The 13,506-nt window shown below is 33.6% G+C and overlaps 1 protein-coding gene across 1 annotated transcript in view; it reads right to left on the minus strand.

The window, feature by feature from the left end:
- LOC106868011 (ATP-binding cassette sub-family F member 1) overlaps window positions 1-13,506 on the minus strand; it is a 30,390-nt gene that overhangs the window by 15,831 nt on the left and 1,053 nt on the right. Inside the window, exons 2-9 of the mRNA XM_014913108.3 lie at window positions 7,466-7,549; window positions 5,697-6,144; window positions 5,285-5,343; window positions 3,993-4,106; window positions 3,310-3,410; window positions 2,800-2,885; window positions 2,032-2,168; window positions 334-482 (exon numbers count right to left, since the gene is read on the minus strand). Of these exons, the coding sequence (XP_014768594.1) occupies window positions 334-482; window positions 2,032-2,168; window positions 2,800-2,885; window positions 3,310-3,410; window positions 3,993-4,106; window positions 5,285-5,343; window positions 5,697-6,144; window positions 7,466-7,549 (1,178 nt within the window). The remainder of the gene's footprint in view (window positions 1-333; window positions 483-2,031; window positions 2,169-2,799; window positions 2,886-3,309; window positions 3,411-3,992; window positions 4,107-5,284; window positions 5,344-5,696; window positions 6,145-7,465; window positions 7,550-13,506) is intronic.

The raw sequence follows: 13,506 nt of genomic DNA on the forward strand, positions 1-13,506 counted from the left end.
CTTTAATCTTCTGAGACTTTCTTTTTATATAAGTTGCAGACTTGCAAGAGTTTAAGGGTAATGCTAATAGCATTGCTTTCATTACTTTTGGAAAGCCTGTGAAGGTCATTGGTGCTGCCCCTTTCTCCAACCTAGCAAGCACCCACCCCTAAAAGGCAAAGTGATAAAGAACAGTAATTTAAACAAAGTTATTTTAATTGGTCATGATATAATTTACATCATTACATATAAATTGTGAGGTTAGAATTAACAATATGACTGTTGGAAAACTAGTAGCTTTAATCAGATAAAACAAACCAGAATGAAGAGGAAACAAAATCAGAACCCACTAACCTTGCTAACGAAACTCTCATCCTCCAGCCACCAGACAAATCTTTCGTTCGTCTTTCCATCATATTTTTGTTAAATCCCAGACCGGCAAGAATTCTTCGAGCTTTAGCTTCAGCAGCATCAGCTCCAATAGCTCGCAACTCTTCGTATACCTGAGAAATTAAAGTAATGGCAGTTAAGTAGAATTTCAAAATGATTGTAGTTTCTGTGTTCTTGACATAATCCAGAATTAGTTCATGAAGGTATCCTATTTTCCAGACATAATCTGACAGTCACATACAATGTCTACAACCACAACAACAACAATAATAATCCTTATAATAATAATACTATAGGCTCACAGCCTGAAACTTGGTGGGAGGACTAGTTGATTACATCAACCCCAGTGTATCACTGATACTTAATTTATTGACACCAAAAGGATGAAAGACAAAGTTGACCTTGGCAGAATTTGAACTCAGAATGTAAGGATGGACGAAATGCTGCTAAGCATTTTGCCCGATGTGCTAATGATTCTGCCAGCTTGCCACCTTAACAATAATAATAATAATGATAAATGATATTAGAAAGAACCAATATTAAGCTGTGTGCTTATGGCAGTGTATTGTAACCCTGACTACCAGTGGAGTGCTTGCTACAAGTAGGAAAACATAACCAGCTGTAAAAACAATTGTTTCAGCAAAACTTTTCTAACCAGCCATATACGTAGAATAAATGTACAGAAAAAACTCTGATTTATTGTCAACAAGCAACATTAAACCTTTGTTGATAAAATGAATCATTGAAAATATTACGCTATTTCAGCCTTCTCCTCTGTCACTAGTTCTTTGGCAAATATTTTTAGATTGCTCCTGCTTTCTTTTGCCTGAAAGCTATTCCAGAGATGTGTTCCTGACCATTTCAAATATATAGCCAAGCCAATAGCTGTTTTGGCATGCAACGTCAAGCACTGATTTGAAATATGTAAGTCATCATCATCATCATCATCATCAAACATCTATTTTCTACTGTCATGGGTGGTATGTTTGACAGGATCTGGTGATCTATAGGGGTGCATTGGACACCAATGTCAGCTGGAAGTTCTATTTAATGTCAACCACTTTACAATGTGTGCTGGGTGCTTATTTGTGCCACTGGTACTACTGAGATTGTCAAGTAGCTTGCAATACAAGGAAAATCCCCCTAGACTAAGTAGCAGATTATCTGAGAGAGGGAAGTGACTTTATGCTTGGTGTTGAGAGACTAACGTATGCTAGAGGGACAAGCACAGTGTTTTGTAAGAAAGGAGATACATGGCTACCCCACATAAGAGCAAGTAAGTCTGCATTGAATATCTGGCTGATAATACAGAGGTATCTGCAGAAAAACTGGAAGCGGTACAATAAGACAGGTCTTATATTTGCTAACTTCTGTTATGGAAATGAAGGCAAATAATTCAGATTAGACAGGAATAAAAGTACTATCTAACATTTAAGTGTTCAACTTAATGAAAAATTTTTAGCTGCAAATATAAAAAAAATAAACAAAATTTTCTTCAACAGTTCATAAATAAATCAAAATTTTTAGTAGCATACATGTAAATGCATTAAAAAGTAAATCTAGAATGTTAAAATAAATAGATGTGAAATAAGAGAAATATACAAGCCTATATCATACATAAAACTGAAAAAATAACTATCACTATTTAATGAAATAACTTACAGAATTAAGTCTGTCTAAGTCAGCAGTCTGAGTCTTGCTTTGTGCCAACAGCTTCTTCTCCTCTTCCAATAAAGCAGTTCTTTTTGTGTCAGATCTGATGACAGCATCAATAGATTTAGTGTCATCAGCCACAACCTCTGCAAATAAACAAGACTTGCTCTTTAATACAAGTTAAGTACAGGAATATTTTTTTGCTGTAAATTGCATTTCACACACACACACACACACACACAAATATTCACTCATATAAACTAAAATCACTCAACACAATTCCAAAATGTATTAGTAAAATCCACACTTTAAACCCCTTCCCAATACCTTTGGTAGGAGATGAACACACACACACACACACACATATATGATGGGCTTCCACACAGTTTCCTAAACCAAATTTACTTGAAGCATTGATTGGCCTAGGGCTACAATAAAATATATTTTCCCACAGTCTTGCACCATGGGACTGAACTTGAAACCACATGGTGGTAAGCAAGCTTCTTAATCACACAGCCAACTTTTGTTTAAAAAGAAATCATTTATTTCAATACTCATTAAATTATCAACATCATGTAACTAGCCAGTGCACTGGTGTATATAATGAATTTCAGTTTAATTACATCTGTCCTTTTTATTTCAATACAAATATCAATCAGTATCTAAGTCAAGTCATAAAATTTTGGTAGCACCTTCTCTTAGCACGTTTAATATCTTATTAGGTTGTATGTTTGTGAATATGTATAAGTATCAGAGCATAAATAAACTGCAACTAACCTTGTTCACAATACAAAATATCAATATTGGAAGGAATATTCAATGCACGTTCAGCTATATGTTTTAGTAAAGTTGTTTTACCATGACTGAAATAAGATTGTATAGAATAATAAGTATAAAAATAACAAGAGAAAGGGGTTTTGTTGTTGTTTAGCCCCAAACCCTTCCCCAGATAAATAAAAAAAAATTCCAACAATAACCACTTCATTTTCCTCTCTTAGTGTTTGCAGCAGCACATTAACCACTGTTTTCCATATATCCTTTTTTTTAGGACAGAGAGATTTGGCTAAATAAAGAACGAGTTTTTAAAGTACAAATGATTTTGTACTTTATATTTACTGGATGGTTAATTTTCATTTCAATGCAAGAAGATGAATCTTAGTATAAAATAGAGATGAATTTCGACTTTAACATAAATTCCAAATTTGGTCAAAACAGCTCAGCAAAGAATTTAAAATTAGCTAAAAGAGAAGGAAGCAGCTTTAAGGTGAGAAACAATAAAATACATACCCATTAGGTCCAACTAACCCATACCGCCTCATATTAGTAATGTGAAGTGTTGCACTAACAAAAAGATCTTTGCCTCTTGCTGATATAGAAAAGTTTTCAACCTATAACAAAAACAAGTCATGTACAGCTTGAGGTTTGAATATAAATTTTTGGTTAAATATAAAATCTTAGTTAACTTAGCAGGGTCATTTATAAGTATTCTTTATCACATACAACACCAGCTGAATAAAGTAAAATCAAAAATTCTTTAGATTGGAGTCTTAACTGCTTAACAAATTTAGTTGATCTAATTATGTGAAGAAATTTAAACCAGCCATATCCTGCCAAATATTCTACTGTTTTATGCTCAAAGTAACCAGATCCAGCCTCTCACACCTACCCAACAATGTCATTCTAAAAATAAACAATCACATTAACAAAAATTCATAGCTATGAGATAATGTATGATTAATTCAAAACAATGTGAATAAATAAGCATTACATTTGACAGAGTAATCTGAATGCAAAAGGGTTAATTATTAGCAGCTTGATGATTTACACTGATGTCTTGTTAGAACTTACATGCTAAATGCTGTGGTTATCAGAATGATCCAAGAGGACCGTTTAATTACAAAGGGCATGGAACCTATTTAGAAGGGGGAATAAAAACAGGAATAAAGATAAAGTATGCAATATTGATTTACCTTGATATCTTGTTGATTATCAAGCAAGTTACCTGCTTTAGCAGATTTCTCTGCCTGTGACACAGTAAATTGCCGGATATCTCCCTCTTCTTCAAGTTGTTTTTGAAATTCCATCTGTGGATAAAAAAAAAAATCATATAAGAGAAATAAAAATATTTCTATTTCTCAATAGAATTTAATCAATAGGATCTTGCTTTTAGACAGTCATCATCATTTAATGCCCATGTTCCATGCTGGTATGGGTTGTACAGTTCAACAGGATCTGAGGGTCCAAAGACTGCACTGTTGTCTATTGTCTACTTTGGCACAATGCCCTTCCTAGCACTAACCACTTTGAAAAGATGATATAAATAAATACATCTAGAAATTTCTGTTCACATAAGTTTACACATTTTAAGACTAAAGGTTAGATATTGCAGACTGCCTGTTTCAGCTAATTTCCAAAATCATTAGCTACTTCAAAGAGTTTACTAAAATAAAGTGGCATTTTATTTCAATAAAGCAGTTCTCTTATTGCCACATATTTAGTAAATAAACAAAACTTAATTCTATACATAGTACGAGTTCTTTTCCTCTTTTTGATTGCATCAAACATATAGCTAAAAAAAAACAAAAAAACAGTATATGAAACTGGGCATAACAATTTTCAATTTCACTCACATAAACTAAAAACACTGTATCACTCTTCCTTATGATTTCCTTTCTAGTAAATAACAGAAGCCACTAAAAATCTAATGTTTAAATCATTAGTTCAGTATCTTGTTTTGTGATGTGTGTGAGTGTGTGTATATATATATATATATATATATATATAAAGAATAATAATAAATGGAGTAAAACGCATATAAACAATAAGTTCCTAAGGAACTTATTGTTTATATGCGTTTTGCTCCATTTATTATTATTATTCATATCTACTCAAAATACATCACTTTAACTTGGTATTTCTACCTATTTAACGGGTGTGATATCCCAGTTTTTGTGTGATTTTTGCTACCTATGGTAACTATTAACATATTTACATTATCAAAGTTTTTTCAACCAAGATAATATATATATATATATATATATATATATATATATATATATTATATATATATATGATAGTGAAATTCTAATTTAATCCTCAAAATTTTAATGCAACCAGTTCTATATGTAGGTTGTTGTCATAGAAACAAGGACAGAATTGGCATGAATTATTGCATACACTGTTATGTTTTGGCAAAAACACATGACTGTCTACTTCTAACTACTTTTAAGAAATATCTAAATATCTAATAATTATTCCATACCTGTTTCTGGATTTTCTTCAATTCTTTCTTGCTTAGTTTCACCTTTGCTGGCTTTTTTTCTGAAGAAAATAAACAAATACATTTATGTGCCAGTGCAATTGTACATCACTTCCTTTAGAAAATATACACAAATTACCATTCATAGACAATATATCACTAGATTTCTGACATAGACAGTAAGCCACATATTTAGAAGAGAAATGACAAGTTGTAAACATCCTTTACCAAAATTATTAGGGAAGTATACAGAAGGGATTCTTCTAGTGCTAGCCACAACAATGCTGGATAAACAGGAAGCCAGAGAGCTAATATTGTATCTATGGTACAGTATAATCTGTGATATTGTGTTACAGTATGATCTGTAGTACTGTGCTATGTCAGAATAGATATGGTCTAACGAGTGGAATAATACCTTCTTCTACAGCTGCTTCATCACCTGGAACATCCTCAGGAGTGGATTCTTTAACAGAATCTTCTTCTTTGGGAATGATTTCTTCTGGCGTTTCCATTGGAGTTTCTTCAGCTTCTTCTTTCACTTTCCCTTCATTAATCCCATTTTCCAATCCTTCTTTTCCATCATTATCATTCTGGTCCATATATTCCTCATCCTCAGAGTCACTCAAGAATCTATGCTTCTTTTTCTTCTTCTTTTGTTTCTGCTGCTTCTTATTCTGGGCTGGTTCCTCTTCAGAGTCTGATGCAGGCAAACTGGCAGGTTTTTCATCATCAGAATCTTGAAATCTCCTACCCTTCTTTTTGCTTTTCTTTTGTTTGGCATTATTTTTCTCATTATTATCGTTGGTTTGAGATTTTTTGCCTTTTTTGTTGTTCTCCTTCACAGACACAAGTTCGTTTTCAATCTGCAAATAACAATTTTAAATTATCACAATCATTGTATGATAACTGCTATATTTATCATCATCATCAACATAATCAACAACGACCACTACTGCTACCACTGTTACCATCACAAAAGTACTGCTACAACAACAACTACTACTACAATAACCATTGCTAACATTACTACCATCAACACTGCAACCCCTCTTTTCACCAGTACAACTACCACCAATATTATTATCACTGCAACACATACTAACACTACTAAAAAGGGTAAAGATCCCTTTTGGTCATGAATGACCATGGGTTTGCACCTAGAAAGTTACCCTCCAAGGCACAAGTCCGGGCAAGGTTGTTTATGGAAGACCAGCAGTTGCCAATGCATACCAGCAATGTTCTCCACGCCACTAATGTTATCCAAGGGAAAGGCAAAGGCTTCGCACCAATCACGTCGCAACTCATTTCCACAGCTGGGTGAACTGGAGCACTGTGAACACCCACCCTAGCTGGGAATTGAATTCACTACCTTGTGATTGTGAGCCTGATGCTCTAACACGACTATTATTGCTCTAGTCACCACTAACATTGCAATGTTACCTGTATTACATAATTCACTATATCATTAGCAGCATAGCTTGGTTAAAAATACACGCATGCACATATGTAATTAAACAATACAACTTTGGAGTAGTACTAGGGTAGTTGTATTTGATCTGAGACCATGTGTTGTGAACAAAGCAATTACATTGGGGGGAGATACCATTTGAGGCGTTTAAAATCATATGAAACTATCAAAGTTTCAAGGAACAACTGCATTGTGATCACTGTTAGTAAGTGTTGTTGTTTAGCCACAAGTCAGCTTTTATTAAGCCTTAGAGATATAACAAGCATAGCTGAATATAACGATATGAGATACTGAAATAGTCCAATTAATCAGAATTTAAACTGAATTCAGTAACACTAACAGGTGCTTCTACATAGTCACTTGACCTGCAACAAATAACAAACAAATTCTCAACCATCTTAAAAAAAAAAAACTATAGACACATTAAACAATACAGTCCTAGACATACAAAAAGGTGGGATGATCACAGTTGGAATGCCTTTTATCAAGTAGTCATTTGATCAAAAGCTTCCAAGCTGTGTCCTGCTATGAAATTTGGTGATTAACTGAGTCAAGAATAATACCTCACCTAAAGGTTGTCTTTACACAGAACTCTTTTAGGTTTTGTGCAAAGACAACAACAGAAATCTTGAGTTACCTTCTTCAAAACTTCACTTAACACTGCAAGTGTAAGGAACAACATAGAAGAGAGAACAAAAACTGGAAAGAATTCTTACTTTACTGCTATTATCTTCACTGTCTTCTGCAATTAATTCAGCGAGTAACTCAGCTTTCTTCTTTTTGGTAGTTTTAGCTTTGGCCTGAAAGATAGAAAAAAAAAAGAGTTAGTTTAATAATAATTGCACAATATTGTTGAGATATAAAACAGTCACTCATTAACATTCATCTTTACCCATTTATAACTGGAACAGTGAGTCAACAATTTTTCTTTGGCATGGGGGGCAAACCAACATGTGCTTTTTGTGTTGTGAGTTTTAAGTCATTTAAATTGGCTATATCTAGTCCAAATATTTTGTTTTATGTTCAAACTGGCCAGAAATGGCTTCTCACACCTTCTTCACAATATCATTCTAAAAATAAACAATTACACCACTGAGATCTTGAAGTACGTATCACTGTAGAGCTCCGTAGAAAGAGTGACAAGAACAGTTTGACCACACAAACCCCATTTTTCACCTGATCATTTTCAAGTCAAAATACATTTTTTGTGGACAATTATATATCATTTGAAAGTTCTGGATGTGAAATTTCTTCTCACATACTTTTGATCAAAATCTGACACTTACATATCATGCCAGGTTCCCTCAATCACCATTGTATTTTCACTCATTCACAATGTTTGACTCGTTTTTGTTTTTGATTGCTGAAAGGTAGGACTCATTCTAGTCCAGTGTACTGGAGCATTATAACTTGATTTGTGTCAAAAAAAGATAGTCACGAAGAGGGCTTGTTTTTGCTTGATTTTGATATAAAAGTCAAAATTTTATTGTTAATTTTCACATATTTTCTTCAAGACATTTATACCATAAGAGAGAAATATTTCTTGTGAATTCAATACGACCATTGCTGAATGTGTCCATATGATGTGAGAGTGCAAAGCCAATAAAAAGGATAATATCCACTGACGCTACTAGTTAAAATGGCATATTTCTGCAATGGTGAGAGCTGAAACATGATCCAAGGCTACAAATATCAAGTTTGAGCAAGGATTTCAGAAATAGATGAACTAATTGGTAAATAAACATATTTCTATAAAAAAAAAAAATGCACTAAATTAAGCTACATAAATCTTCTAGAGGCCAAAATTAGCATGGAATCATCATATTGAGAATGTTGTTTAGTCCCTCTCACTGTTTTAACATGGGGACAATGACGTCTGAATAAATTTGTACTTATTTGAAAATTTATGATTTTTTTTTAAAACATCCCTTCTGATTTAGGCCAATTTTGTTTGTATATGCACCTCAAAATGATGGTAGATGCCTTTTTGGTAGAAAAAAGAAAGAATTAAAAAAAATATTTTTAGACAGAAACTTGCGTGATTTACCTGTTGTTTCTAGCACTTCCCACGACCACCTAGTACCTTCCTCATTTCTTTGTCACTCTGTCATGTATGAATATTTTTTGATATTTTTCTCCCCATAAACATATTTTATGGAATGATGATGAAGTAACACATGGGTCTAGTTTAGCTCAATGATGGTTCATTACTGAGATTTAAGCAAGAAAAATATTTTGTAATTTAAATTTTTAACCCCATCCCTGCACCAAGCAAGTCCATGTGTGTGTAAAAAAAAAACAAAAAAACATTTACTAACAGAAAAGTATGTTATTAAAATAAAATATCTTTTACACACCTTTTTAAATTACAGTGGATAAATCCTAGCAATGACCTTCTCAGGCTCTCCAATGTTTTAAAATTATAAACAGAAACAAAGGGGAGCATGGTTGAAAAAAAATTCTTAAATTTTTTTAATAGTATACTTTTCTGTTAGTAAATATGTTTTTTCTTATATGCATACAGGCTTGCTTGGTACCAGCAGGGTGTGGAAACAAACAGGGAAGTTACCAAGTGGTCGTAGGGTGTGCTATGTTGGCGTCCCAATTCAAAACTCTGTCATTTAACTGTTTATAACCATTTTTAATTGTCAATTAAAATTTTATTGAAATCGTATCATCTTCCAAAATCTCAGGATTTATTTAGCTCTATACCTACTACAAATATGCCAAAACTCAAGTTACGGTAGCTTGTACTTTTGGATTTAGCAAGGCCTGAAAACACATGAAAAGCTTAATTAGACTTTACATAAATAATTTTAAAATTACAAAAAAAATAATAATAATAATAATAATAAATAAATAAATAAATAAAGTTTCATTTTCAAGAACCTGGAGAAAAAGATAAAAAAGAGAACTGCTATCCCATGGACTCTATTTGTATAATTTGAAATTGATTATCACCTCAGTTTCACAAATATGACTAATTATTCATTTAGGGAAGATTTCAACCAATTCGCTGACCATTCAAATGTCATATTTCCTAAAATATCCAAATTTCACAAATGAGCTATCAGAATGTTTCTTTTTGGATGTTCTCCAAGAAAAAGTAGAACAGAAGTTAGATTTCAATATTTTCAAAAGTTCAGTGATACCTACATGATGCTACAGATAATGCATGATGAATTCAAAACAATGTGAATAAATAAGCACTGCATTTGACAGAGTAATTTGAATGCTAAAGGGTTAAGGTGAATAAATAAAGAGAAATTTACTTTCATAGATGCGGGAAGTATTAAATACCACAAATTTACTTAAACCATCATCATCAGTGATATTTGATGACACTGGACTTGGGTGTTAAATGGCTATGATGATGAAATACAGATTGGACTTAATCCAACACTTCACAGTCTGGCAAATGTTGATCTGCTACCAAGGGTAACTACTTGTAGCACTAAGCAGCTTAACTTTGTTTTCGTGATACGATCTTGCTTGTTTTTGATCTTCAGCAGAATTTTAACCTTTTGGGATGTCAAAGAGACTAAGAGGTGAAAATAGTGAGACTAGTGTTGAGAAGAATAAGTATAAAGCATTATTTATGCTTGAAAAGGTGGGGTTTCTTAAGAAATTAGATTAAAAATCTGCTAACAAGGTGTATTTCTAATATAATTTGACCAGGTGCATTAATTTGAATTATCATTTTTGCTTTTAGACTTTATAGTACATGAAACAGTTAAAACGTTGATTGAAAGCTTGTTAATTGTAATATTTCCTAGTTTTGTTTTGGCTTTGACAATAAGACATACACACACTATATATGTATATATATATACCTGTGCTTGTGCCACATAAAAAGTACTAAGTCCACTCTGATGAGTGGTTGGTGTTAGGAAGGGCATCCAGCTGTAAAATTCCTGCCAAAACAATCACAGAAGTCCAGTGCAGGCTTCGGCCTAACCAGCTCTTGTGGTATTGTCCCACCCATGCTAGCATGTAACACGGATGTTAAATGATGATGATATATATATACACACACACGTATGTGTGTGTGTGAAATATAGTAGTTAAACTACATTTACATAGAGAGACCACTAAATAGTGAATTTGTTTTCCAGTATTTTCCATGGTTTGGCAATGTTTCTGGATTTAAGAGACCCATATCAAATTCAATTAAATGCCATATTCAGCAATGTACAGTTCATGTATGACTTCTATGAGTTCACATATAATTAAACGTACCTCTGCAGTCAGTTACAGTATTTGCATCATCATCATCATTTTATATCCACTTTTCTACACTTGTATGGGTTACATGGAATTTGCTGAGGCAGATTTTTTCTAGCTGAATGCCCTTCCTATTGCTAAACCTTGCCCGTTTCCAAGCAAGGTAATATTTTCCCATGGTCAGTCTTGTTTTCACAGGATGTTAGCAGTAAATGACATTTTTTGTATGACTGTGATACTCATTTACAACTATCACAAGCTGTGTAAACAAGGAGACAAAAATATTCCCACATTCACAGTCTACTGTCAAACTGTCCAACCCATGTCAGCATGGAAGGAGGAAATTAAAGGATGATGATGATGATACACACACAATGGGCCTCTTTCAGTTTCCTTTGGCTAAATCTACTCATAAAGGTTTGGTTAGTCCAGGGTTACAGTAAAAGATACTTGCCCGAGGTGTCACACATTGGAACTAAAGCCAAAACCACGCACCTAGAAAGTAAATTTCTTAACCATATAGTCAAGACTGTACGCATACATTTTTGGCAGTCAAATTCCTCCTATTAACTATATGTTAATAGAAATAATATTTCTACAGCAAAAAATATGAATATGTAGAATGTAGACTGGTTATTATTTAATCTTTAAATACAATTTGATAAGATTTACTTCAAGAGATGAAACCAAAATTAATATCAACTTTCAAATATCTGTCAGTTATTTACTTAAGTCTCCTGGATTATTTGTTGCTAATGCAGACTCACATGGATTCTTTAGATTTTGGATTAACTTTATTATGGTAACCCACCACAAGGTCCAGTCTTTGTTGCATTGTGGTGGCTTCTGTGCCTCAATGACCCCGAGAGCTATGCTAGTGGAGCACAATCTCCTGGTAGGACCTCACATGCTGGACAGGTCAAAAGACAGAGGCCAGACTAAAATAGATCATCTCTTTTCGGAGGTAAAAATGGGTTTGTGTGTGGGTGAAACCTGTTACCTAAAGAAAAAGCAGAATTACAGAAGCATTCCAACAAGACCTATGAGGAAAGCTCCCGCCATACAGAGGGAGAGGCCCAGGCAGCCCAGAGTTGAGAGCAGTGGAGAAAATTCATTGATGGCCTATGTTTCACAAGTGGCAAACAGCTTAAGTAAGTATTATGGTTATCAGGTAATTTTCAAACTTTTTTCATTTTTCATCCATTGTTTGGGGTAGGGATAACTTTGCTAAATCTGAGCACACACTGATTTTTCAGTGCGAATCCCTTTCTTACAACTCCTAACCACTCAACTATAAAGTAGGAACAGTAGACTGAGGTAAATTGAGCTACATTACAAATACAGGTGATAGCAACAAAATAGCAGTAGTAAGATTGTATTTATAACCCTGTGCGAGATTACTTTTGAGATATCCTTTATTTTGAGAATGAAATATGACTTATAACTTAATCTGTTCACTAATCCTTCTGACTTTCATGATTTTCACACTACATGAACTCACTATAGATTACATTTCCCCCAAACAAAATAGCTTTCATAATGATCATTTTTTTTTTATTGTCACATGTCTTGGGGATATTAATTCTTTACAAGGTCCCACATTAAGAGGGAAAAGAAGATATGGGGATACACTGTTGAACTACCAGCTGATAAGTTGTGAATCTGTATTTTGAGCAGGTATTTGTTATATCCCACCTTACCATCTTGCACAAAAAAAAAAAAAAATGAAAATAACGAAAAAAAGGTGGGGGAGCAGACCTTCAGAGAATTGTACCAATAAGGGACTGAGTGATATACATTTTTCATTTGCTCAATGTTGTTGAATCCAGAGCTCAGCACAGGCAGGAAAAATTGGTCTGCAGTAATATGATCAATATTCTTATCAACCTACTTTATTGTTGTTACTCTTTCGAGCATTAGCACTTCTAGCACTCTCTTTTAACATAAATTATTTTATTCATTGCTGATTTCAACTCTTTACTTGTTCACACATCTATCATAACCTCTCTTACTCTCTGCTAACACAGATCTCTTTACTCGTGGTACTATCACCTCCTAACATGAAGCTGTCTGTTATTGTATCTCTACCGTTACTCCCTCCTCTACCATCTTTTTTGCTTAGAACCCTCAAATTCATACTTTCTTTTATTTATCTTCTTTGCCAGGTTTGTCGTGGACGAAAAGAGACAACATGAATGAGAGAAGATGCTTTTAGTTTTGCAAGGGACAAAGTAAACTCTATGCTGCTAAAATATACTTAATGTACACCGTCAGTGGTGAACAAACGAAGAAACTATAGGGCAAAGTGGATTCTTTAATCATATTGAGGACAGAAATATACTGTTGGAAATGTCGGATGTGTTCCCTCAATCCTCTCGAAGGGTAGCAACTTCAAATACATACTGACTTGGACCATAACGACTCGACCATGAACAACAATAGTAAAATAATGTTACGGACGACTCGTTGTTCCGATATTTTAGGCGAGACAGCTAATAAAACAAATGTAGCCAGCTTAGTCATCAACCAGTTA

Source organism: Octopus bimaculoides, chromosome 1 (genome assembly GCF_046866305.1).
Source record: "Octopus bimaculoides isolate indiv1 chromosome 1, ASM4686630v1, whole genome shotgun sequence".
Lineage (NCBI taxonomy): Eukaryota > Metazoa > Mollusca > Cephalopoda > Octopoda > Octopodidae > Octopus > Octopus bimaculoides.